General features: G+C 58.2%; 1 protein-coding gene across 1 annotated transcript in view; it reads right to left on the reverse strand.

Annotated features, from left to right (window-relative positions):
* Positions 1–23,629, reverse strand: part of HSPG2 (heparan sulfate proteoglycan 2) — a 98,732-nt gene that overhangs the window by 26,072 nt on the left and 49,031 nt on the right. Inside the window, exons 15-46 of the mRNA XM_044913818.1 lie at positions 23,093–23,272; positions 22,799–22,995; positions 22,543–22,690; positions 21,701–21,828; positions 21,148–21,234; positions 20,999–21,057; positions 20,752–20,819; positions 19,710–19,850; positions 19,413–19,589; positions 19,065–19,244; positions 18,827–18,945; positions 18,062–18,173; positions 17,770–17,883; positions 17,563–17,690; positions 16,863–16,949; positions 16,344–16,393; positions 15,922–16,016; positions 15,474–15,614; positions 14,915–15,106; positions 9,768–9,860; positions 9,421–9,501; positions 8,992–9,222; positions 7,279–7,392; positions 5,458–5,585; positions 5,264–5,350; positions 4,203–4,261; positions 3,843–4,010; positions 3,581–3,691; positions 1,507–1,607; positions 1,224–1,404; positions 337–462; positions 30–182 (exon numbers count right to left, since the gene is read on the reverse strand). Coding sequence (XP_044769753.1) covers positions 30–182; positions 337–462; positions 1,224–1,404; positions 1,507–1,607; positions 3,581–3,691; positions 3,843–4,010; positions 4,203–4,261; positions 5,264–5,350; positions 5,458–5,585; positions 7,279–7,392; positions 8,992–9,222; positions 9,421–9,501; positions 9,768–9,860; positions 14,915–15,106; positions 15,474–15,614; positions 15,922–16,016; positions 16,344–16,393; positions 16,863–16,949; positions 17,563–17,690; positions 17,770–17,883; positions 18,062–18,173; positions 18,827–18,945; positions 19,065–19,244; positions 19,413–19,589; positions 19,710–19,850; positions 20,752–20,819; positions 20,999–21,057; positions 21,148–21,234; positions 21,701–21,828; positions 22,543–22,690; positions 22,799–22,995; positions 23,093–23,272 — 4,036 coding nt within the window. The remainder of the gene's footprint in view (positions 1–29; positions 183–336; positions 463–1,223; positions 1,405–1,506; positions 1,608–3,580; positions 3,692–3,842; positions 4,011–4,202; positions 4,262–5,263; positions 5,351–5,457; positions 5,586–7,278; positions 7,393–8,991; positions 9,223–9,420; positions 9,502–9,767; positions 9,861–14,914; positions 15,107–15,473; positions 15,615–15,921; positions 16,017–16,343; positions 16,394–16,862; positions 16,950–17,562; positions 17,691–17,769; positions 17,884–18,061; positions 18,174–18,826; positions 18,946–19,064; positions 19,245–19,412; positions 19,590–19,709; positions 19,851–20,751; positions 20,820–20,998; positions 21,058–21,147; positions 21,235–21,700; positions 21,829–22,542; positions 22,691–22,798; positions 22,996–23,092; positions 23,273–23,629) is intronic.

The following is a 23,629-nucleotide window of genomic DNA, read 5'->3' on the forward strand; positions in this document are numbered from 1 at the left end:
AAGCTCCTCCCTCAGCCCTGTCCCCTCACCGTGCACGTGGAGCACGGCCCTGCCCACGTGCTGCCCGGCGCTATTATGGGCACGACACAGGTACTGGGCTTGATCCGAGGGCTCGACGGCTGGCAGGCGCAGGATGCCGCCGTGGATCTGTGCCTTCTGAGGGAGCTGGCCCCCAGGGCCCCCTGATGGAGAGAGGTGGGGTCAGCACCCACTGGGACTGGCACTGCCAGGCCCCCTGGCTTGCAGACCCCACAGCCTCAAGTCCTGCCCCTGACCACTGCCCACCCCCCCCATCCAGGAGCAGCGGGCCCTGAGGGCAGTCCTGCTTGGCTTTACCTGTCCACTCGAGGGTGGGCGCGGGGTTCCCCATGGCGCTGCAGCGGAACTCGGCCAGCTGCCCGGGCTGCACGGTGAGCTGTGGCGGGTGGATGGAGACCACGGGGGCGGACGGGGTGCCCGAGGCTGATGGGGGAGGAGAGGGAGGATTCGGTCAGTGTGGGGAGCGTCCCCCTTGTTGCTCTCTCTGCTTCTACTCTAGCCCCCTACGGCCATCTGTTCATAGAGTGGCCACACGGAGCTTTGAAAACGTCCATGGGATCTTCATACTTCCCCACTTCAGGCCCATCCGTGGCTCCCTAGAGCTTTTAGGATAAAATCCGAACTCCCTGCTGTGATCCACCTCTGCTCACATCTTTTACATTCCTCACCTATCCCCCTTCCATAGCTCCAGCTCCAGCTACACTGGCCCTGCCAGGGCTCAAACACATCAAAATGCTCCTGCTTCAGGGCCTTTGCACATGCTGCTGCTTCTGCCAAGAACACTCTGCCAGCTCTTCAAGTGGCCGAACACCTTCTCTTCCTTCAACTCTCGCCCCAGATGTCACCTCCTCAGAGAGGCCCAGCCTGACCACCCCGTGGACAGTAGCCACCCTTCTCCCACCTCACTGTCTATTCCTAGCTCAGCCCTCATCAGCATGTGAAATTACACTGCTTGTTCGTTTGTTCCCAGGCTTATTGCATCCTTATCAGAACACGCGGTGCAGGAGGGCAGAGCTCCTGTTTGTCCCCTCCCCCATTTCTTCAGAGTCTAGCCAGGACCTAGCACCCCGTAGATGGTCACAAACTGTCAGCTGAATGAAGACACGGTGGCTAGACCTGGTGGGCATGGGGGAAGGCTGCGGGGGGTGGGGGCGGTGGGCCAGGCATGGAAATGACCCGTGTACCTTGCACATGCAGCGTGGCTGTACCCTGGTCCATGGCGAACATGTTGGAGCCAGTGCACACGTAGGTGCCCGCGTCACTCGGCTGGACATTGCGAATGGTCAGGATGCCGTTGAAGTCCATGGCCCGGGCCGGCAGCTTCCCGTTGTGCAGGCGGGTCCAAACCAGGGTGTAAGCCGGAGACTGTGGGTGGGGCCGGGAGGATGGACTGGAGGTCAGAGGTGAAGCCGGGAGCCACCGGAAGGCGGAGCCTCCTTCCCTGAGTCCACGCCCCGCTCTGCCCACCTTGCTCTTGGCCGTGCAGATGAAGGTGACGTCGGCTCCGGGCCGCACGCTCTGGCTGCGCTGCTCTTCTACCGTCACCGTGATGGGCTTGCTGGGAGCCTCTGCGGGGACGGGAGGGCCCCCGTGAGCTGGGTGCTGGCCGGGCCCTGGGCCTGGGGCCACTTTCTCTCTCTTTCTCCATCATCCTGTCTGGGACGTGCTTCCGTCCTAGGCTAGCTTCCATTCCACTGTGTGCCCTGTGCCCCCCTCCCCCGGCCTGGCTCAGCCCCACGGTCCACCTTCCTGCTGGCACTGAGCAGCCACGGGCTGTGCTCAGGGAGCACCACGCCACGAGCCCACCTGGCTCCACTGCAGGATCCAGACCACAGATCCGCCCTAACACTTCATGCTCGGCTCCAGCCGGGCTCCTCTGTCCGGTGGGAGTTTCCATTCTCCCCAGTGATTTTGCACCTCCTCCCAACCTCTCCACCCGCCCGCACTCCCTTCCAGTTCCACAGCTAAGGGCGTCAATCCACACTTGCTGAGGAAGTCCAAACTACCAGGCGGGACTCGCCCATTTTCCCAAACCCAGCCACCCTCCCTTCTGCCTGGTCCCTGCAGGATGAGACCCTCCTCTCCCATCACCCAGCCCCATCCTGTCCTTCCATCCCCTCCCCAGGACTTCCTCCAGGGGCTGCGCACTCTCTTGCTACATCAGTCCCTCCTTTCTCTCTCTCTCCATGGGTCATTCTAGAATTTCCTACCTTCAAAAACACTCCCCTGACCTCATACTCCCCTCAGCTACTGCCCCATTTCTTGGCCTTCCTTCAGAGCCAAGACTCTTGACAGCATTGTCTATATTTGCTGTCTACTTTTGGCCTTCCCCACCATTCTTTGCCTCCCTCCAGTTCTGTTTCTACCCCTCCTTTGCACTGAAAATGGCTCTCGTCAAAGCACGACCTCTAAGGGTCACCTCTCTGCCCACATCTGACTTCCCCGGGGGTGGCCTCCCCTACCACGCCCTCCCTGAAGTCCCCTCTCCCCATGACCCCCAACACACCACGTCCCCTGCTCCCTTCCTATCTTACTGGCTGCACCTGCTGTCCCCCCTCTTCAGCTTGACATGTTCCAGCTGGAGCTCCTTGGGGCTCCGCAGGCCCTGTCCTTGAGCCACGCTCTCCCTGGCTAATTTCATTCTGTTCCATGGCTTTCAACACCATCTCTGTGCCAAGAATTCTCGAATTCATTTCTCTGCCGGGGCCTCTTTCCTGAATTCCAGACTCCCATTCCCAAACACCTGCCTGATGTACCTGCTTAGATGTTTTCTCAAATGCCTCCAGCGTCAACAAGTCCAAAACCCACCCCGTGATGCCCTCTGACCTGTCTGTAGCGGGTGCTGCCGGTGCCCCGCGCACGTCCCCTTGCCCTGTCACTTTGGAGCCCGCCTGCCTGACTTCTGCCAGCCGATGCATTTCTATGCCTGACGCCATCTTTCTCAGGCCACTGGAGACTCCTGTGCCCCCCTCCCCCCGAGGTGGTGCAGAATGCAGGGGATCTGGTGCTCCTAGAAGAGGCCTCGATCAATTGACCCTGGGGTAGGGTGACTCCAAGGTGCATGTTTTACCGTAGAGTTTCCCAGAATTTCTTTGGCTGCCTGTTAACAACTGCCCACAGTAGGAATGTGCTCAGTAACATGCCCTTTATGGGATGCCTTCTCTTTCCTGCCTTACCTCACCTCCCAGATAAACTATCAGCATGCCCATGCTCATCCCAGACTCAGCTCTGGGGGAGCCCCAATGAAAACACTCTCCTACTGAGCCTACTCATCTCAGTAAAGGGCACCTCATTTGCCTACCTGCTAGAGTCCAGACCCCGGGGCATCAGCCTAGCCTTTCTTTATCCCTCAATGACCACAACCAAGTCCTGCCAATTCTGCCCCTAAAACTCGCCTCTACTCTATCATCTCTCCGTCTCCATGGCCAGCACCCCCATCCGAGCACCATCACCCCCTCCAGCAGAGGAACGTGCCCGCTGCCTGTGTCCACAGGCCAGCCGTGCACAGGCAGGCTTGGGGAGGCGGGGAGCAGGGACTCACCAGTGACCAGCAGCTCTGCCCGGCTGCTGTTGGCGTGATGGAGATTACGACAGGTGCAGATGTAGACGCCGGCATCCGAGGGCTGGACGCTGGGGAAGTGGAGCTCAGAGCCTGGTGGGGAGCGGATGGGAGCTCGTCAGGGCAGATGCACCCCTTCTCCCACCTGGCCCTGTGTGTAAGGACAGGATCCCAGTAAACAGGCCTGTGCCTCCCCTCCCACTGGGGTGGCTCACAGGGATGAGGGACCTGGGGCCCTGGGTACCTTGATGTCGCTGCTGGGTGCTGCTGGGCATGGGACGCCCATCCTCACGAGACCAGTAGAAGTAGTGGGGTGGGCTCCCACTGACCTGGCACCGCAGGGAGTGGGAGCCACTTTGGGGGACTATGCTCCGAGCTGGATGCACCTGGACCACCAGCGGGGTTGCATCTGCTGGAGGAAGGACAGGAGAGGCCGTTCAGGCAGGAGGCTCCCAGCATGCGGCATTGGGTCAGGTCTGCCTGTCTCCCCAAAGACTGGCATGCCCCACCCTCAGCCCTCTCTCCCCTGGACGTAGTAGCTTTCAAACTCCCTAGGCTCACCGCCTTGCCCACCCCCCTCACCTGGGGCCACGATCCCACTTACCTTGTGGCAGGCACCGGCCCCCCCGCACGTTGGGGTTACCCACGTAACCTGGGGCACATCTGTAAGGAGGAACAAAGCCCAGCTCTGTCAGGCCCCAGGCCCCAGGGGACTCAGTGCCTCACGGTGGACTTGGGGAGCCAGAAGCCCATGGGGGTGGACCCAACGTGGGGTGGGGAGGCTCACAACTCTGGAAGGACTTTAGAGACCAAAGAGGCCCCAACACGGGGCCTCACTGAGCTGAGAAAGGGGAGCACAGGACAATGTCGGCAGGTTGGATAACGGGGCTAATGAGGCCTTTATTCTCCAGGGAAACATTCATTCAACACACATTTATTAAGCGACTACGATGCTAGGTTAAGAAAATACGACAGTGAACATGATGAAGCTCTTGCTCTTATAGAACTCAGTTGTGGGGAGACCAACATGGAAACTATGTAAATGAGAGTGAGGGACACAGACGAGGGGCACTGACCCAGCCGTGAGAATCAAGAGGCTCCCCAGAGGATGGCACTGCTGAGTTGTTATATTCCTTTGGAGCAGACTGTACTCCAGAGAGCTCCCCACTGCCCGTAATGAAGTATTTTTATGATTACTTGCTGCCCCGTCTTCCGTGACAGGTGGTAGACTCCCTAAGGCCTGGGACTGAATCTGTTTTGTTCACCACTTTATCTCCAACACCTTGGCGCACCACACGGCATATGGTAGATGCTCAATAAAAACGTGCTGAATGAGTGAATGAAGCTGAGCTTTTGAGGCTAAACAGGAGTTAGCCAGAAAGGGGAGACTTGAGGGTGAAGAATGTTCCAGGTAGAGGAACAGCACGTGGAAAGACCTGAACATCAAGAAGTCAAGAGGTTAAGCCCGCCTACAGTAGGTTTGGGTGTCAGAAGTGGGATGAGCTTGGGCTTGGCCCGAGGATAATGGGGAATCTTGGAAAGGCTTTGGGCAGGGGAGAGATGCGATCCTGGCAGGGACCTTTCTGAGCAACACCATCCAGGGCTCTCACCTAGGAGTCTACCAAAGGCCCCCCACCCCCCCATCCATCCTATTTGCAAACTTACTGCTCACAGTACTGGCCGGTGTAGCCAGGTTCGCAGGCTGTGCAGCGATACCCACCAGCCCCCAGGCTCTCACAGGTGCGGGAGAACCTGGGAGAGGGGAGGCAGAGGTCAGGCCGCGGGATGCCCACTCTCCACCCTGGTCCCTCCGCTCCCCAGGGGGAGGGCTTCCGTGGGCCTGGAGTGAGGGCACCCACGTGTTCTCCGGGTTGGTGAGTGGGCAGGCGCAGGGCTGGCAGTCCTCCGGTGTCCCAGCGGTAGCATCTCCGTAGTAGCCAGGTGCACACAGCTCGCAGAACTCCCCGGTGGCGTTGTGCTGGCATTGCTGTAGGGCACAAGAACGTCGGCCGCTTGCCGTTTGTCCACGTTTACCATAAACTATACAATTCTGTAATCCCTGGCTCTGGAAATCCCATGTTTGTGAGCCTATCTTAAAGAAATGTAGAATGGCACAAAGATCTCACTACAGGATGTTCAACTCGGGGGTGTTTATAACAGCAAAATGCCGGAAACCAACACGAACAGGGAACTGGATGAATTAAAATGAACATCCACCCCCATAGCTATCAAAAAGGATGATGTCAATATATCACCGTATGTTAACTATATTGGAATTAAAATTAAAAATTTAATCAAAAAAATTTTAAAGATTTATTTGTTTATTTGAGAGAGAGAGAGCACGTGAGCATGCATGTGCACGTGAGCGTATGTGAACAGTGAGAGGGGCAGGGGGCAGGGAGACGGACAGAATCCCAAGCAGGCTCTGTGCTGAGCATGGAGCCCAACACGGGGCTCGATCCCACAACCCTGAGATCATGACCTGAGCTGAAACCAAGAGTTGGGCACTCAACTGACTGAGCCACCCAGGCACCCCAATAAAAAATTTTTTTAAAAAGGATGATGTTGATTGTACTTTTTAAAAGATTTTATTTATTGGAGCACCTGGGCGGCTCAGTCAGTTAAGTGTCTGCCTTCAGCTCAGGTCACGATCCCAGGATCCTGGGATCCAGACCCACATCGGGCTCCTTGCTCAGCGGGGAACCTGCTTCTCCTTCTCCCTCTGCTCCTCCCCCTGCTTGTGCTTTCTCTCTCCCTCCCTCTCTCTGTCAAATAAATAAAATATTTTAAAAAAAGATTTTATTTATTTACTTGAGAGTGAGTGAGCGAGAGAGCATGAGCAGGGGAAGGGGCAGAGGGAGCAGCAGAGTCCCTTGATTACACTTCTTATATTTTTCTACCCAAACACCTGTGACATCAGAGAAAAGTAAAGGTATATACCTGGGTAGGTGGGGGCAGAGCTTTGCAATTCATGCTTCATCATAAAAATATATGTGGATTTTATGTTCTCCTCCAATGAAATCCATGTTTGTTTTATTAACACAGCCAGTTCCTTGCTCTGTGTTTAGCTGTGGGTCTGTCAACCACCCAGCCCCTGACCCTGGGGGGCGCTACACACACAGATACACACACACCGCCCCCCCCACTCTGAAAAGTTCCCAGACAAGTGTTTAATGATCTGGAACGCTGTTCATGAACTTGTAAGCAAAAAAGCTGATCATCAAACACAATGATGCTATGTTTATTTGTAAAACAAAAGGCATATTGATATGTGTAAATATTTGCCCAGAAAAAGAACAAAAGAGTTCCACCCACACTAATGGGGCCAGTGATTACCTCCAGGTGGTAGGATTATAAGGGATTTTTACTTTCCTTTTGGCTTGTCTCTGTAGCCGGAGGCCTCCACAGAGAACAAGTATCACTCTGGTAAGAGGACAGAGCAGGAACCAAAGTCTTCTTTATAGAGAAAGATGTTACGCCCTCGTTCTGGCGGCCGCCCCCCCGCCCCCCACCCCCACAAGAGACCGCTGGTCCAGGCGCTTTGTCCATAGGCCATGCCCCAAGACCCCGCCCCTGGACCTAGGCCTACCAGACCAAGGCCACCCTTCCCTGCCTCCCAGGCATCCCCGGTGCCCCACCCAGGCCCGGACAAACTGACCCCTGCCCCATGTGCAGCTTACCGAGCAGGCCCCTGTCTCTGGGTGGCACAGGTCTGAGTGGCCGTTGCATTCACACAGCTCACAGTGGCCGAGGTAGAGCCCACTGCCAGTGCGCGTGTGGCCCGGGGCACAGTCCTGGGGAGAGAGGGGGGCTGGTCTCCATCTGCACTGCGGTTCCATCTGGAGCCTACAGACCAGAATCCTCTCCCTCCAGTGGCTCTCCGGTCTAGACTCCCATTGGCTCTAGGCTGGGAAACCCCAGGCCCAGTTCCCCTCCCAGACAGCCTCCTCTCTCCGGAACCTTCCTCCCTGTCCTTGTGTTCCCGGTCTCAACACTCAGGAAGCTGGGACAGTGTCTGTCGCCGTCCTGCCCGGCACCTCCAGCCACTCAGGAGTTACAGAAATCGCAGTTCACCCTTAATGGAGAACCCTTCTCCATTTACCCTTTTGGTTCCTGAAAATTCTGGCAGGGTCTCTACCGAAAAACTTATTTCTTTGATGAAAACACAAGGTTCGGGAGACCCAGATTTGGAATGAGCCCTTGGAGGTCTTCACCTTCACCTTTACATTCAGTAAATAAAGTGAAAGAGGCAGCACACATTTGATGGAGGATGTTTTTACACATTCTAAGTGAGTAATCATGGGTTCTGAAAACAAAAAATTTCTATTCACTACCCCTCCTTTGAAACCCCTCCAGGCCCTCCCTCCCCAATCATTTCAAAGGGATGTTTGGAAATCTGTGTTGCTTCACTGCAGAAAACGTGCACACGGGATTATGCTGCTCTCCCTAGGGCTTCTCCTTCAAAATGTGCGAAATTTTCTCACTTCAAAGGATGCGAAGTTCATGTATTTGGATTTGAAAGGTCTTGTGGCCACAGCAAAGGTGCACAGATGTGAAATGGTGGAGACGTGTACTTTGCATGGGGGAGGTCCTGAGTCCGGGTGCTGGCTGGTCCCTCACTTGACCTTCAGGCCGCCCTGACCTTCAGATGCCCCTGGCATCACAGCTCTGCCCCCTCCCCTCGTTCCATCCCCCTTCCTCTGTTCCTAGCTCACTCATCCAGTGTGGACCGGTCGCCTGCTGTGTGCCTAGAAACTTCTGCATGGTCTCCAGCCAAAGCCTTGGGATGCCCTCTGTTCCACCCCCACGGCCCTCCCTCTAAATAGGACTCCACTGGGGTCATTCACCAGGCCAGAGGAATTTTCCTGAGGCCCAGCACAGATCATAGCACTCCCTTCACAGCTTGGCATTCCCTACCGATCGGAGCCTTGTTCTGGGCCTAAGGAAGTGGCCCCTGCCCCCACCCCCAGCTTTCCAGGGGGGACCCTTCTGCATCGCAGGCTACTTCCCCATACATTCCTCCTTCTGAGCTTCTGCCCAGAACTCTACCCTGCCCCACACTGTTGACCTCCTTGAGGCATGTCTATGCTCTGCTTTGGCCAAGGGTAATTTGTGTCTGGTATTGTCTCCCTGTCTCTGGGGGGTACCCTGGGAGGAAGAGCTGGGTCTTAGCCTTGGGTAAGCCACTCACCCTTCAGAGCCTCTATTCAAACAGAATCTGTTCAAAGGGGATAATTCCACATCCCTCGGGGGTGGTCAGGAAGAATAAATGCGACACGGCACGCACGGTACGTGACTGTTACGGCAGTCATCCCAGGCCATGGGGATACCAGCTGGCCAGCTTGCTGACCCAGCAGGACTAGAGCAGAGGCGCCTGGGCTGGCCACACTCACTTGGCAGGATAAACCAACATAGCCTGGAGGACAACGGCATTCCTCCACCTCCAGGGCCCGGGGTCCCTCCGAGGGCCCGGGCTGGGCCACCTCCAGGCTGACGGAGCTGATGCTGGCTGCCAGTGGCATCGAGGAGAACGTGGCCCGGACCAGGAGCTCATCCAGGTCAGCCAGTGCCATCAGGAGGTGCTCCCGCGTGGCCGGCTGCCCGTCAGGCCGGCGCCAGAATTCCTGGGTGGGGGACAACAGCAAGTGTGGGTGAGGGGTGTTGGGCTTTGCAGGCTATTCCCGCAGCTCCCCATACCGGAACCCCCAAGCTCCAGGCACTGGCTGGGGATAGGCAGGGTTAGCTGGCATCAGAGCCGGGCTCTGAAGCAGGGTGGGTGGTGGGGGAGGGTCAGCCACACGGTGTGGTGGGGCGCCCCTCACCTCTCGGAAGACGATCTCGAAGCTCTTCCTCTCGGAGCCCTGCAGCGCAGGCTGGGAGGCCACCAGCATGATGTTGTTGCCCTGGGGAGATAGCGGCGGGATTGGGGGGGGGGAACCAAGGGGCTTTTGGGGACAGAGGAGTCCTCCCCCAGTCCCAGCCTCTCCAAAACACCAGCCTCCCACCTCTCTCATTTCCCAAGCTCCCGTGCCCAAAGGAATCAGGTACGTGCTCACTGCCCCCTTCTCCCAGCAGCTGGGCCTCTGCCCCCCAGGTCATGCCGGGCCAGCAGGGGGCTGGGCTGAAAGGACACTGAGGGTGCCCGCCTGGCTGGAATCCATGTGCTCACCGTGATCTGGACGTCAGGGTCAGAGAGCGGGCTGCCCTGCGCCCCTGCTGTGTAGGAGAGGGTATATCGCAGCTTCCCGCCATAAGCCGCCACCTGCAAAGGGGCAAGCCCTGAAGTCACAGCCTGACTCTGCCTTCAGTGACCCTACTGGCCAGTGGGCGGAGCCTCTCAAGGTGGTTTTGCACCTCTGCTGTCTCCTCCATTCAACCAGAGGCCCTTGTGCATGGCCTCTGGCTGCCTAGGGGACAGGACATCCCTTAGTTCCTTCACAGTCTTGGACCTGCTGGCGGGGACCCTGAGCAGCCTTGATGACTCAGCAAACGAGCTTCAAGCCCCTTTCCACTTGAAGAAACTTCCCATAGAGTAGACAGGGGTACCGACAGTAACCATCATGAGCAGGCCGCAGAAGGTTCAAAAGTTCCCAGCCATGGGGGTAGGGCTGAGGGTGGGCCTTCAGAGGTCTTATCTCTTGGGCAGCTGGTTTTTGTCCGCTTAGAATCCACTATCTCACTTTTTGCAAACTGTAGCCCTGGTTTCCTTTAAAGGAAGCTCTGTCCTACATGCAGGCCAGAGGTTTGAGGGCAGGCATGAGCCAGGTCTGGTGAAGGTGCATATTCTACCACTGTCCCTTCCACTCCGTCAGGGATGGACACAAAGATCTGCTCTTTCCACTGGAACAGAGATATTCCCTTTACTAGTCAGATTAGAAGCCAGAGAATGACACCAATGGAGATGAAAGTCCTAAGGAGCCCCTGGACCCAGCCATGCCTTGGATTTTGTAGTTATAGGAGCCAATAGATTCTCTGTCTCATACAAGCCAGCTGGACTTGGGTTTTCTGTTGCTCATAACTGGAAGAGTCCTTGGGCTTCCTGCTGGGGGCTTTCACGGGGCAGCCAAGGCCCTGGCTCTGTCCCAGGACTTTCTCTCGTCTGCCACCTGAGCACATGTTCAGAAAACACCAGTGTGTCAGGCCTGGCCTATGTGTTCATTTGTGTGTTCATGCAGTTGGTGAGCATTTATTAAATGCCTACTGGCTACATGCCAGGCCGGGTGTGAGCTACCTCGGTCCTGAGGATGTTCTCTACAAGCTCAGAGTCAGGTAAGGAACTCAGAGGTGTAACTGGATAACCACGAAACAACTAGTTTCCCGCTTGTTTTGGATGCTGGCAAGTTCATCGCCACATCCAGGACCAAGCTGCATGCATGTGCAGGAGGGTGGCTCAGGGAGCAGACTCTCAGGTTCAAGTCCAGCTATCCTGGCTGGGCAGCCTTGGACAACTCACTTAACCTCTCTGAACCCTATTTTCCTCAGCTGGAAATGGCAGTAAAAAGTAGCTTGAAAGGCAGCGTGAAGATGAAGTAACACAGGTTGTATAAAGCACTGCCCTGAGCAGAGAGCCCGTGGAGTGCACGGCCTACAGGCTTGTCAGCTTCTCATGACTCCTGGCTCTAGCTTCGGCTTTAGCCCATCTTTCTTATCCTCATCCCCCCTGGACCACGCTGTCCTATCTGCTTCTCTGAATATTTTATTGCATATTATGTGTATTCTTAAGAGGCACTTTTGTTTTTGGAACAAGACGGAGCCGATGTCAATCCTAACACGGAAGCCAACGGTAACAGCAATGATATTGATGATGCTGATGACAGGAACGACAATCAGATGAACAGCGCACTGTGGGGGGCCAGAGTCGTCTTCTGTCCATACACAACACAGCGCAAAGGAAGTGCTAAGTTGATGCTCGCCGAAGGAATGCATGCAAAGCCAAGGGCCAGGTCAGTGATCTGGATATACGGTAAAGCCTTGTGGGTGAGACCGTCTCAGCCCCACGTGGGACCCCAGGCAAGTCCCTTCCCCTTTTCTGGTCATAAAGGGCTTTGACAAAGGGCTCTCAAATACTTTGGGATTCGGATACCCTACTACCCCCCAACTCCTTGTTACCTTGTTCCCCAGGAAGGCTTGGGGCAGTTGCCAATAATAGAGGCTCCCAGGAAGCAGAGAGAAGCCTTCATAGGAGAGAGAGAACTAGGACAGAAGAATAGGAGGTGAGACCTGCTGGGGGTGGAGGGGAGGCGGGGGGCAGGGGGCGAGAGCACAGCCACAGTCCTGGCAGGGACACACACACACACACACACACACACACACACACACGCATGCGCGTACACGCAGACCCTCGAGGGAGGCCCAGGGGGGCGGCGGGGGAGGGGGACTAGAAGCCCCCAGCCTGAAGCTCAAGTTCTGGCCCTGCTCTTGGGGCAACTTGCTCTCCATCCCTGGATCCAGACACCACCTCCACTGCTCTCACTGAGCGTGGTGGGGCTGCTGTCTCCTCTTGTCTGCTGTGTGCCTCTTGGGACCCCATGATGACTTACAGGGCACGCCAGAAAACATTGTAAAATTTCGTGGGTATTGTGTACTGGAAAATATATGACTAGCACAAATGAGTTGGTATGTGATTGATTTAAAGGGAAATTTGAGGGCCCCCTGGCAGGCTCAGTCATTGGAGCATGCAACTCTTGATCTTGGGGTTGTGGGTTCGAGCCCCACATTGGGTGTAGATTTTACTTAAAAAAAAAAATTTTTTTTTAAAATAAAGAGAAATTTGAAGTAAATAATAATCCAGGTAGTGGGCAGAGATGGCAGAATTCGTGAGATTGGTTTAGAAACAACTGGTCTAGAAAACACGGTAGGTGGGGGGAGTCTCTTGGCGGGTGCCTTGGCACATACCTGAGAGCCTGCTGAGGAAGGGACAGAAGCTGAGGAGGAGGAGGAAAGTGGAGCTACTTGCAGAACAGCTGCAGGCTCGGGATGGGGCAAGAGCCCCGGGGCTGGGGGTTGGGGGTGGGCAGCAAAGCTGGAAAGGAGCTGCCAGATCTCGGCATCCATCCGCCTCTGGGCCTCATCCACCTGGGGGGCCGGGAGAGGGAGGACAGAGGAAAGGAGCAGAGAGGGGCAGAAAGGACACCATGACATCTTGCCTCCTGTCAGGCCGCACCAGGCCCAGTGAGCCCCCTACTTCTGTGCTAACTGTTTACAAGTGTCTGGCCTTCTGGTCCTTGTTCCTGATGTCCTCTTGCTCCTTATGAACGTGGCGGGGGCCATCCTGGGATGGGCCCAGGTGACTGTGGGAAGAAGCCCATGCAGAGGATGCCCCCTGGCAAGACACAGGCAGATGGCTCTGTCCAGCTCAGGCCAGAGTGGCTGGAGGCGGCCCAAGAGGCCTTCGTGGTTGGGGAGGCCGCTCCTTGGGCCTCACTTACCACCCACGCCCATGGCACCAGCCCAAGCCATTCACAGCTCTGGGATGTTTCCCATGGGCAACACTAGAGTGGCCTGGGCATTAGGCTGGGGCCTGGGATGGGGGCAAATGGCTCAGGAAGGCCAGGGCCTCAGCTCAAGGCTCTTGCTTGAACTATACTCTCTGGTCTGCACGGGGCCCCAGACACAGCCTGTCCTGGCCAGGCCCTGAGTTACCTGTGATAGCCGCTGGGCCCGGCCCCTGCTCTCTGGAGGCCCCATGGTCCTCCCAGCTGTCACAGCCATCCGCAACTGCTCCTCTAAGAGGGACGTGCGGTTCTGATGGGTGGAGGGCACAGGCCAGCTCAGACCTCCCCGGGCCCCAGCGTCAGAGCCCCGGGGAGCCCCCAGAAAGGCCCACACTGACTGGGGAGGAAGATGCAGACTCCCCTCTCAAGGCTGGCACGCGGGGGTTAACTCCAGGCTACCGAGGGGGCATATGCACACGGAGGGTTAATGGAGATTGCTGGGAGGCAGTGCTAGGGTAACCTGGTGGGCAAGGGATAGTCATGTGGTTTGGCATCGAGTTAGCTTCCCTGCCACCACTCTGGCCACAGCCAGCAGGCACCAGGACCCGACCACAGAGCAGATGGGGTGCACACCCTCCTAGCTCTAATTCCTGGCACCACAGGGCTGGGGCACACCGGTGCCCTGACTGCGGGGCCATCGGGCACTGCCTGGGTTCATGCAGATCCACGCTTCCTTGGAGCCCGGGCATTTCCCCATGCAGGACTGACAGCATCCAAAAACACCATGACCGTGTCATATCCATTTCACACCACTCAGATCACTGGCCTACCTGGTGAGCCCGGCGCATCTGTGCAAAATATGCCTCCCTCTGTGGGGCGCAGGGAAACGCCAAGAGAGGGAGTCAGAGAGAGAGATCTGTGAACTGCAGGCCAGGGCAGGAGAGAGGCAGACGGGGAAGCCAGGACGGGAGGAACCAGAGAGGGAGAAGGGACTAGAAGATCAGCCTTGGGAGGAGGCTGGGGTACGTGGGTCTGTCCCAGGAAGTACAGGGCAGCTTGGGAATTGCCCCTTCTGTGTCCCTGGGATCCTGGGAGAGGGGACACATCTGCTGGAGCGCTGACCTCGGCGGCCAGCAGGGGCCTCCTGTACCCAGACCATCTTTCCCTGGGTGCCACCGGGTGGCACAGACTGCCCGATGAGCACATCCGGGCCGGCTGCTCTGGAGTCTGCCTCTAGGACCCCGCATCCCCACCACCATCACCACAAACCACAGCTCATCTCTGGCCGGTGGAGTATCCAAGGTCAGCCTCTGACCTGGCTCTGAATGCCAGCATACCACCTTCTGGGTGTCCCCTTCCTTTCCTCACAGGACAGGGGGCAGGAGTGGTGATTTGTGACACATATAAGCACTTAGAGCAGCGCCTGGAGCAGTGAGAGCTCAAGAAATACGACCTCTCATCAGAATTAGGATCACGCCCAGCGCCGAGCACCGAGCCAACAGCCTCGATGAGGGAAGGTGGAGGGAGCAAATGCGGGAAATTGAAACTGTGCTGTCTCATTTGTCCCCGGGTCTCCAGGGCCTCGCCCAAGACCTATCTGTTGCACAAAAGCTGATAATCATCGACAGGAGGGCACTTCTTGTGTGCCAGGCACGATCTCTCATGCTCCCAGCCGCCCTGGAGCTGGGGTTTATCAAAAGGCAATCAGCGGGTCTGTGGCAGAGCTGGGTTTACACCAAGGCCTGTCTGATCCCAAAGGCCACACGCCGAACCACAACGTGGCCGACACCTGCTCTGAGGTCAACTTGCGACCGAGTCCCCCCTGGCCGCTGGCCTCAGCGGGGGCCAGCTCAGAACCGGCGGCTGGGGCAGGGGATCACACCTTGTCTCCCTGGTACACCTCTGGCAGCTGCCAGTAGAAGGACTCGTGGCCGAGCTGGGCGAAGTTCCCAAAGGAGAGCTGGGAGCCCTCGGGCACAGGTTCCATGGTGAAGCCTCCTGTCAGGCGGCTGTTTCGCTGCGGGTTCACCAGGGCAAAGCCTTGGAAGTCCCCAGGGGCAAAGCGGGTGGAGATCTGGCAGCAGAGAGAGGACGGGGTGTCAGCCTGGGCCCGGGGGGCGGGCACCTTGGTGGGGGAGGGGCAGGGGAAGGCGTCAGGGTGGGTCATGGGGGGTTGCTGAGAGCGGGGCAAGGACAGAAGTAACGGGAATGGGGAGGCCACCGGGGAGAAGAGAGGGGTGCCGGGCTCAGTGCTGACACAGCGATACTGGAGTCGTAGGCAGGGTATTAGGGTAGGGGCGAGGGTCGCTGGGATCTGTGCTTACAGGGCCATAACGGGGGCATGGGGATGGTTGTCCTCATAGGCCGAAGGGACGCCACTGGGCCAGCTTCACGACCGGCCCCAGTGGGGGAGCGGAGAGGGGCGGCGCACGCGCACTTACCGGGCGGCGGGCATAGGACGAGCTGGCGCACTGCTGGGTGACGCCCATGCAGAAGCAGGGCAGGCAGCCGTCGGGGTTGCTGGCGCTCAGGAAGAAGTGGTGGGGCCGGCAGTGACTGCACGTGAGGCCTTCCACCTGGGCCTGGGAGGACGGACGGAAGGGTGGGTGTGGGGGGCTGTGGGGGTGGGGAGCTCTTGCACCTTCGGCAGCCTCCCGGCCACGTCCAGCAGTTCCAGGGGAGCCCCCGCAGCCCCCCAGGCCTAGGCCCGGCTCCCGTCAGCTGCTGCCTGATTTCCCACAGGGCCCGGGCAGTGGGGCAGCGATGGGGCCTCTGGGGAAGGGTGGTGGGGGCTCAGGGACAGCCCCAAGGGTGCAGTGAGAGGGAACGCCAGGGCGACCACCACGGCGGCCATGTGGGGCCTCCTAGAGAGCGGGGGTTTGGACTAACCTTGCAATGGCACTGGCCGGCAGCGTCACACTGGCTGCTGATGCTGCCCTGGGGGTCACAGCCACAGCCGATGGGCTCTGGCAGTTGGCCGTCTCCTGAGGCGGAGGGAAGCCACAGCTGGAACCCCAAACCCGCCTCCAAGCACCCTCACTTCCACCACCCTCCGGGCATCGAACTCACCACCGAGAGAGGGAGTGTTTATTTCTGAACACCTACTCTACGTAGGCGTTACATCTATTCATAGCAGCTCTCTGGAGTGGGTGAGGTTTTTTTACCATACCCATTTTACAGATAAAGAAGCTGAGGCTCAGAAAGGTTAAAGTCACTTGCTGCAGGCTGAAGGAGAACTGAGGTCTGCCCTGGCTCCACCCCTGGGGGAGACAGGGTAGCCCGACCCCAAAAGCTTCCCCAACCCTACTCACTTCGGCATGGCTGGCCCTGGCTGGGGTTGCCATAGTAACCTGGGGCACACCTAAGGAGAAAGCACTGGATGAAGGGCGGGCAGAACCACAGAATCCTGGCGGGCCTGCTGTGGCGAGCCAGGACTGCGCTGGGGGCCCTGTATCAGACTCAGACTGGAACAAGGCCTCACAGTGTGGGAAGGAACCAATCAGCCTAACTCGCCCATTTTACAGATAGGAGGACAGGTGGGAGAAGAAGAGCAGAGACAGGCCTGAGGCTACAGAACCGGTGAGCGAGCATGATCGGGCCTTGAACCTAGGACCTTTAGCAAGAATGAGGGGTTTTCTGGGGAGTCCCTGCCCTCACTGGGGCAGGGGGTGCTGGCGGTTGGAGGTGAACCGCAGGCCTAGATCTCTGAGGATTCAGGCTCTCAGGGAGGAGAGCTGAGTGTCTTCTGGGGACCTGCGTAAGGGGAGAGTGGGAGGCTTCTGGGGCAGGTCCTCCTGCACACTCCCCACCTTGCCCGCCACCTGCCTTACCTCTCGCAGTGACGCCCACTGTGGCCTGGGGAGCACGCATCACAGGTGGGGTGGCCGTCAGTGTCCAGAAAGCAAGTATGGGTAGCCCTGTCCGTGGGGGGCAAAGTTCTAGTTAGAAGGTCAGCAGCCCTTCCTTTAGGTCCGGGGGAGAAGGGAGAGGAAGAGTGGGCAAGCAAGCAATGTTCCAGGCACTGTGCTCAGAGCCCTCATTCAATTCTCACACAAGTGGCCAAGGTGGGGTGTCTTATTCTCTCCATTTCACAGATGAGGAAGTGGAGGCCCAGAGAGGGAAGCATATCTTATTTTACTCTATTTTTTTTAAAAAAGGGAAGCGTGGGCGCCTGGGTGGCTCAGTTGGTTAAGCGACTGCCTTCGGCTCAGGTCATGATCCTGGAGTCCCTGGATCGAGTCCCGCATCGGGCTCCCTGCTCGGCAGGGAGCCTGCTTCTGCCTCTGACCCTCCTCCCTCTCATGCTCTCTGTCTCTCATTCTCTCTGTCTCAAATAAATAAATAAAATCTTAAAAAAATAAAAATAAAAATAAAAAAAAAATAAAAAAGGGAAGCGTATCTTATACGAAGTGACACAGTGAGGCGGCGGCAAGGCCAGGATTTAACCACTGCTTCTCAGAAGGGCCTGGGAAGAAGGGAGTCTGGAAGGGCGCAGGGGATATTTCAGGAAAGGGCAGGTATAGGACGCACTGGCCGCCGGCGGGGGTTCCATAGCATGGGCACGGCTGGCAGTCCTGCGGTGTCCCCTGCTGAGCATCCCCGTAGTATCCAGGCTGGCACTGCTCACACTGAGGGCCCTCCGTGTGGTGTTGGCAGCCCTGGAGGGGGCAGAGGTTGGTGCTGGCAGCCCTGGAGGCCACTGATCCCCAGGCAGGAGGGAAGGAGGGCGAGACTCACCTGGCAGGCACCTGTTTCAGGCTCACAGACTTCGGTATGGCCATGGCAGCTGCAACGTTCACAGGTGCCCAGGTAGAGTCCACTGGGCATGCGTGTGTAGCCTGTGTCACAGTCCTGGGGGCAAGAAGATTGGGCAGTGGTCGGGCCCTCCTGGGCAGGGCCTGTTCAGGGCAGTGCCCACTGGATGGTGGGGCTGGGGTGGGCCTGGGGAGGACGGGAGAGCTGAAGGGGGAGGAGCCTGGAAGCACCAAGGAGGTTGCTGGTGGACAGGTGGGTGGAGCCCAGGGCTCACCTGGCAGGATGGGCCACGGTACCCGGGTGGGCAGGTGCACTGCTCCACTTCGAGCGCAGGGTCCTGGCCGGTGTCCTCAGGCACAGCTACGTCCATGCTGATACCAGAGACCCTGGGAATGACAAGACCCACCCAGAATGAGCACACATTCCGTGCCAGGCATCCCTGGAGTTCTGCATGCAATTACGTCGCTAATTTTCCCAACAGCCCCGCTGTGGTGTTGGGGCCCCGTCTGGCTCCCCAGCTGGATGTCCATGCCCCAGCCGCTGCGAGGGTCATGGTAAATGGCTTACACCTGCAACTCTTTCCAGAGAATGAGCCTTCCTTTCCCGGACAGAACATACCACCTGCTCTCCCGGGGTGACCAATGACAGCCTGACCTAGGGTACAGAAGCCCCTCTGCCTCGAAGCAGAATGCCTCTGCAGAGCTCCTTGTGGGGTGAGCCTGAGGCTAGTCTTTATCTGAAACCGCTTCCTTGCCTGGCCACTTCCACTTCCTTCGTCCATCTGTCCTTCTCTCTCCCTCCCTCCCATGTTCTCGCTGTGAATCCTGTGCTCCCCAATCCCCATCTCAGGCTTTGCTCCTAGGGAACCCGACCTCAGCCCAGCCCCATGATCTCCATCTTACAGACGGGGAAAGTGAGGCACGAAAGGCCCCACAGCCTGCATGTGGGAGAGCTGGTGGTCTGGCCACACTGCACCACGCTGCCGAGACTGGAACCATGGCCCTGAGCCCCTGTGTCCTCCTGCCCTGGCCCCAGACACCTGCTCTCAGCTGGCCGCTGGCTGAAGGACGCCTGGATCAGGAGGGTGTCGATGCCCGCCAGTGCCATCAGCAGGTGCTCTCGCGTGGCCGGCTGCCCATCAGGCCGTTGCCATGCTTGCTGCCAAAAAGAGGACATGTGTGCCTCCAAGCCGACATCCCAGGCTACTGACGCCCCTGGGTGAGAGAGGCAGGGGCCCGCCCCACGCCCCACGCCAGGCTGCAGGCAGGGTGGCTCACCTCCCGGAAGGGCACCGTGTAGGTGCTGGGCTGGCCGGGGCTGGGCTCCTGGGAAGTGTGATGCTCCAAGACAATGCCATTGCCCTGCAGGACAACCAGGGGCTGCCCGTGCAGGGGCGTGGAGCCGGGCTGGGGCCTCTGGGTCAACGTGAAGCGCAGCTCTCCTCCGTACGAGGTCACCTGGGACACAGGGTGGACGGGTGCTCAGCGGAGGCCCCGCCACTGCTCCGGCCACGCCTTCCCCCTTTGCTCCGAAGGCACCCTGACACTCTTGTTTCCGAGCCTCTGCCTGCCTGTGCCGTCCCTGCCGCCCAGGATTCCTTTTCTCTTCCCAGCCCCCCTGCCCACCTTGTCCCCGCGAAAGCGTGAGGGGAGGCTCCAGAAGTAGGGTCCGGCCAGGAGGCTGTGGAAGGAGGAGAAGACCAGCTCCCCGGGCGTGGGTGAGGATATGCCCTCGCTGGTGGTGTGGGTGCCTGCGACGTTGGTCAGGCTGAACTGTCCCGGCTCCTCAGAAGCCCCGTGCACCTGGGAGGGGGAGAGGAGGCTGGCATGGGGACTGGGGGCTGGGCCTGGCACGCGGTGGGCCCTGGGCTCAGCGCCCCCCCCCCCGCCGCCTGCTGTGTCCCCGCCCCCCCCCACAGGTACCTGGGCGCGGCTCCAGGACGAGCTGGTGCACTGGCGGCTGACGCCCATGCAGAAGCACTTGAGGCAGCCGTCAGGGTTGCGGGCGCTCAGGTGGAAAGAGCCAGCCGCACACTCGTTGCACAGACGCCCCACCACGTTGTTCTGCAGGCACAGAGCTGGAAGCTGCAGGACGGCCCACGGGAGGGGCTGCCTGGAGCTTCCGGCTTCATCTGCCCACCCTCTAGATGGGGACCCAAGGCCGGAAAAGCCACGGAAAGAGGACCTGTAAGCAGGGCTGCCACCATGTGAACAGTGGTTCCCAATTAAGGGGAGCTTAAGCAACCAATCTTTTCCCCCTTTTCGCTTTGGCTGGTAGGGGGCTCACAAACCCGCACAGATTTGAAATACAGCCATTTGGTTAAAAGTTACTGCTACTCTTTATGTAGAGTGTTTCTTGCACTGTGCTGGTTTCTGTTTGACCACCAGCTCATTTAATTCTTCTGAGTACCAAGAAATATGTATTACCTCCATGCTCCACATGAGAAAATGGAGGCTCAGGGATGGGAAATGATTTACACCAGGCCCCTCGGGTTGCTAATCCACTCTGGGATTTAAGATCAGGAGCGCTTAACTCCAAAATTTGCCCAGTTCTTTTCTCCACTGACACTCGAGTCTTCCACTCTTAATGCAAATGATGTCCCTCCTCTGAGCCTCCGTTGCTCATCTGTAAATTGGGGATGCTAATACCCATAAGATCACGTCAGCGTGAGGATGTAAAAGCGAAGATAGAATATAGATACAGCAGTCAATCACACGAAGAATGACTGGCAAAGGATCTGGGACTTCAGCCCAGGTTACCTGACTCCCCAACCAAGGCTCCTTCCCGATGCCAGACCACCTCTCAAGAAGGGAAGGAAGACTAGCCAGCCAGGCTCAGCAGCCTCTAGCTAAGCTGTCACCCACCAGCCAAGGGGCTATGGAGAAGGTTGAGCCTCCTTCCTCCCTCTCCCAGCTGCATGCCCGCCGGAGGCCCCTGGGATGGGGGAGGGGAGGGCATGCTTACCTTACAGCGACAGGCCTCCCCAGAGGTCCCCATGCTGCCTCGCTCGTCACAGCGCACAATCTCCTGGTCTGGAAGCACAAAGTGGGTGTTGGCAAGGCAGGCGGGAATGGGATAGAGTCAGTCTGGCCAGACTGGTGGCAGAATGGGATGGTTCCCCAAGGATCACGGGGTTAGGGCAGGGCTCCAGGACTGGAGCCCCGGTGGGCAGCCCGGGGAGGTGCCAGGGGATGGTGGCTGTGATACTCACTGGTGGGCCTGCACTTCCCGCCGGGCTGGATGGGATTGCCCTCATATCCCGGGGCACAGCTGGGGGAGAGAGGGAGGGTCGTCAGCGGCGCTTCCGTGTCCCCACCCAGTACAGCTCTCTCCCTGCGGTCCCCACCGGCTCTCCCTTACCTCTCACAGCGACGGCCTGTGTAGCCTGGGGCACATGCATCACATGTGGCTTGGCCATCCGTGTCCAGGAAGCAGGTGTCTGAGAATCTGTGGGTATCAAGTGGCAGGAGAGGGGGCAGGGCTGCAGTGATGGGCCAGGCCGGGGCTTACACTCCCACCCTGGGAAGTGATTATTGCCCACATGGCACAATATGTCATGAGGCATGATGCCGTCTCTTTGCCCACCTATCCTTTTTTTATTTTTAAGTCATCTCTACACCCAACGTGGGGCTCGAACTTACAGCCCTGAGATCAAGAGTCGCATGCTTTACTGACTGAGCCCCTGCCCACCTATTCTTGATCTGCAGCCTCACAGCAACACTAGAAAGACAGATGGGCCCATTAGATGGGGAAGGAAGCTGAGGCTCAGAGAAGTCAAGGGTCACGGAACAATTTAGTGACCAGGTTAGGATTTGAACCCGGGTCTGCCACCTCCCTGCCCAGAGTCTGCCCCTAGCCTGCTGTACTGCCCTCTCCCCCCAGCATTGCTGCCCCACCCCGGGCTGGTTCTGACCTGCGGGAGGCGTCAATGTATGGGCAAGGGCAGGGCCGGCAGGCAGTGGCTGTGGCCTTGGTGGCGTCCCCAAAGAAGCCAGCCTTGCATTTGTTGCACTGTGGCCCCTCCGTGTTGTGCTGGCAATTCTGGGAGGAAGGGGATGGAGGGGTTCAGGTCCTACAGAGCAGGCCTCCGCCCCCAGTGTAGGGCCACACTGCATTCTGAGTGTGGCCCTTTGCGGCTGGCCCAGCCTCCTCTATCATGCTGGAATTACTCCACAGCTCTGCAGACAGGGGAGCATCCAGCTGCATCTTGATGGAGAATTCGGCACTTCACATGGGCAGCCTGTTCCACAGAAGGTTCTACATACCTGCTTTATACTGACCTAAACCCGCCTCCCTCTTCTAACCTGTACCCACCGGTCATTTCAGCCCTCTGGAATCTGTTTCTTCTTACTCTACGCAGCTCTTGAGGAATTTGAAGGTGGTAGCTTTCCCTCCTTGAGCCTTGCCTTCGGTCAGCTCCATAATCCCAGCCCCCTCCACTATTCCTTAGAAATACATATGATTTCCAGGCTTCTTCCCCTTAGGGCTGCCTTGCTAAGGACCATCCTTAACACAGTACTCTCCAGGACTGTTCTGACCAGGGTGGAAGAGAACAGGACCTTCACCTCCCTTATCTGGACGTTATATCTCTGTTAATGCATCCAGAGGTCATGACAGTTTATCTAGCAGCCACGACAGTCATTCTAGAGACTCAGGCTAAGCTTGTGGGCACAAAGAGGCTTCAGCCTGGGCCTCCCACCCTGTCTGTGCCCCCTGCCCCTAGCCAGTGTTCAAATGCCAGCTGGCACTACTCACCAGGCAGTGGCCATACACAGGGTCACAAGAGCTGGCATGCCCATTACAGTTGCAGCCAGAGCAGGTGCCCAGGTAGGGCCCACCCGGCACCCGGGTGAAATGGGCATCACAGCTCTCGCAGGATAAGCCGGAATAGCCAATGGGGCATCTGTGGGGGCAGGACGAAGACACTGGTTACAGGAACCGTGAGGCCCTGCTGTTTCTCCCTTATCCTTGCCACGGACTCTGTGGTTCTGAGCCCTGCCAGGTCAGGCACCTGCACTCCTCCACGCTGTGGGCCTGGCCGTGGCTGGTGGCGTGGGTGACAGTGGTGTCCATGGCAATGTCACTCAGTCCCACGCTGGCCATCTTGGCGTTGTACACCGTTTGGATGAGCACGGCCTCCAGGCTCTGCAGCACCTGTAGCATCTCAGCCCGCTGCACCGGCCGGCCGGACTCGTGGACCCAGTGCTCCTGGATACGAACAAAGGTGTGTGGAGGCATCACACGTTAGCACCTGCCCAGCCTGTAGCCCCTTCCCCCCAGCCCTGAGGGCTCAGGCAGCGCCTACCTCGGAGAACTGAACCTGGCGCTGGTTCAGGGTGCCAGCCTGGGTGGGCACGTGCCCTCGGGAGAGAAGGCGATATCCGGCGCCCATGAGGACCACATCCGGCCGCTGCACTGGCTCCAGCATGCCCCGGGCCAGCTCGTAGCGCACCTTGTAGCGCAGGGAGCCACCGTAGGAGTCCACCTGACCGAGACAGGGCAGATCGGGGCAGGGAAGCCGGGGCATGACCTGATGCCTGCTCTGTGTTCACTTGGCCCTTCCTCCTTCCCTCTGCGTGCCTGGCGCTCATCGTGTGCCCGACACAGAGCTGGGCACAGGCAAGCAGAGATGCGTGGGACTTGGCTCTGCCTTGGTGGTACTCGGTCTGATATGGGGGTAGAATAAAAGTTGCCCAGGGAGGCCAGAGGAGGAGCACCGACCCCATCTCAGGTGTGGGGGGAATGGCTGAGGAGCCCCTTTCTAAAGGCTGAGTCAGCATTCCTTCTAATCTGAGTGTGGTGGCCAGACACCCTACCCTGAACGAATAAGCCAGTGTCCACC

The sequence above is a fragment of the Neomonachus schauinslandi genome, chromosome 4 (genome assembly GCF_002201575.2).
Source record: "Neomonachus schauinslandi chromosome 4, ASM220157v2, whole genome shotgun sequence".
NCBI classification, from domain to species: Eukaryota; Metazoa; Chordata; class Mammalia; order Carnivora; family Phocidae; genus Neomonachus; species Neomonachus schauinslandi.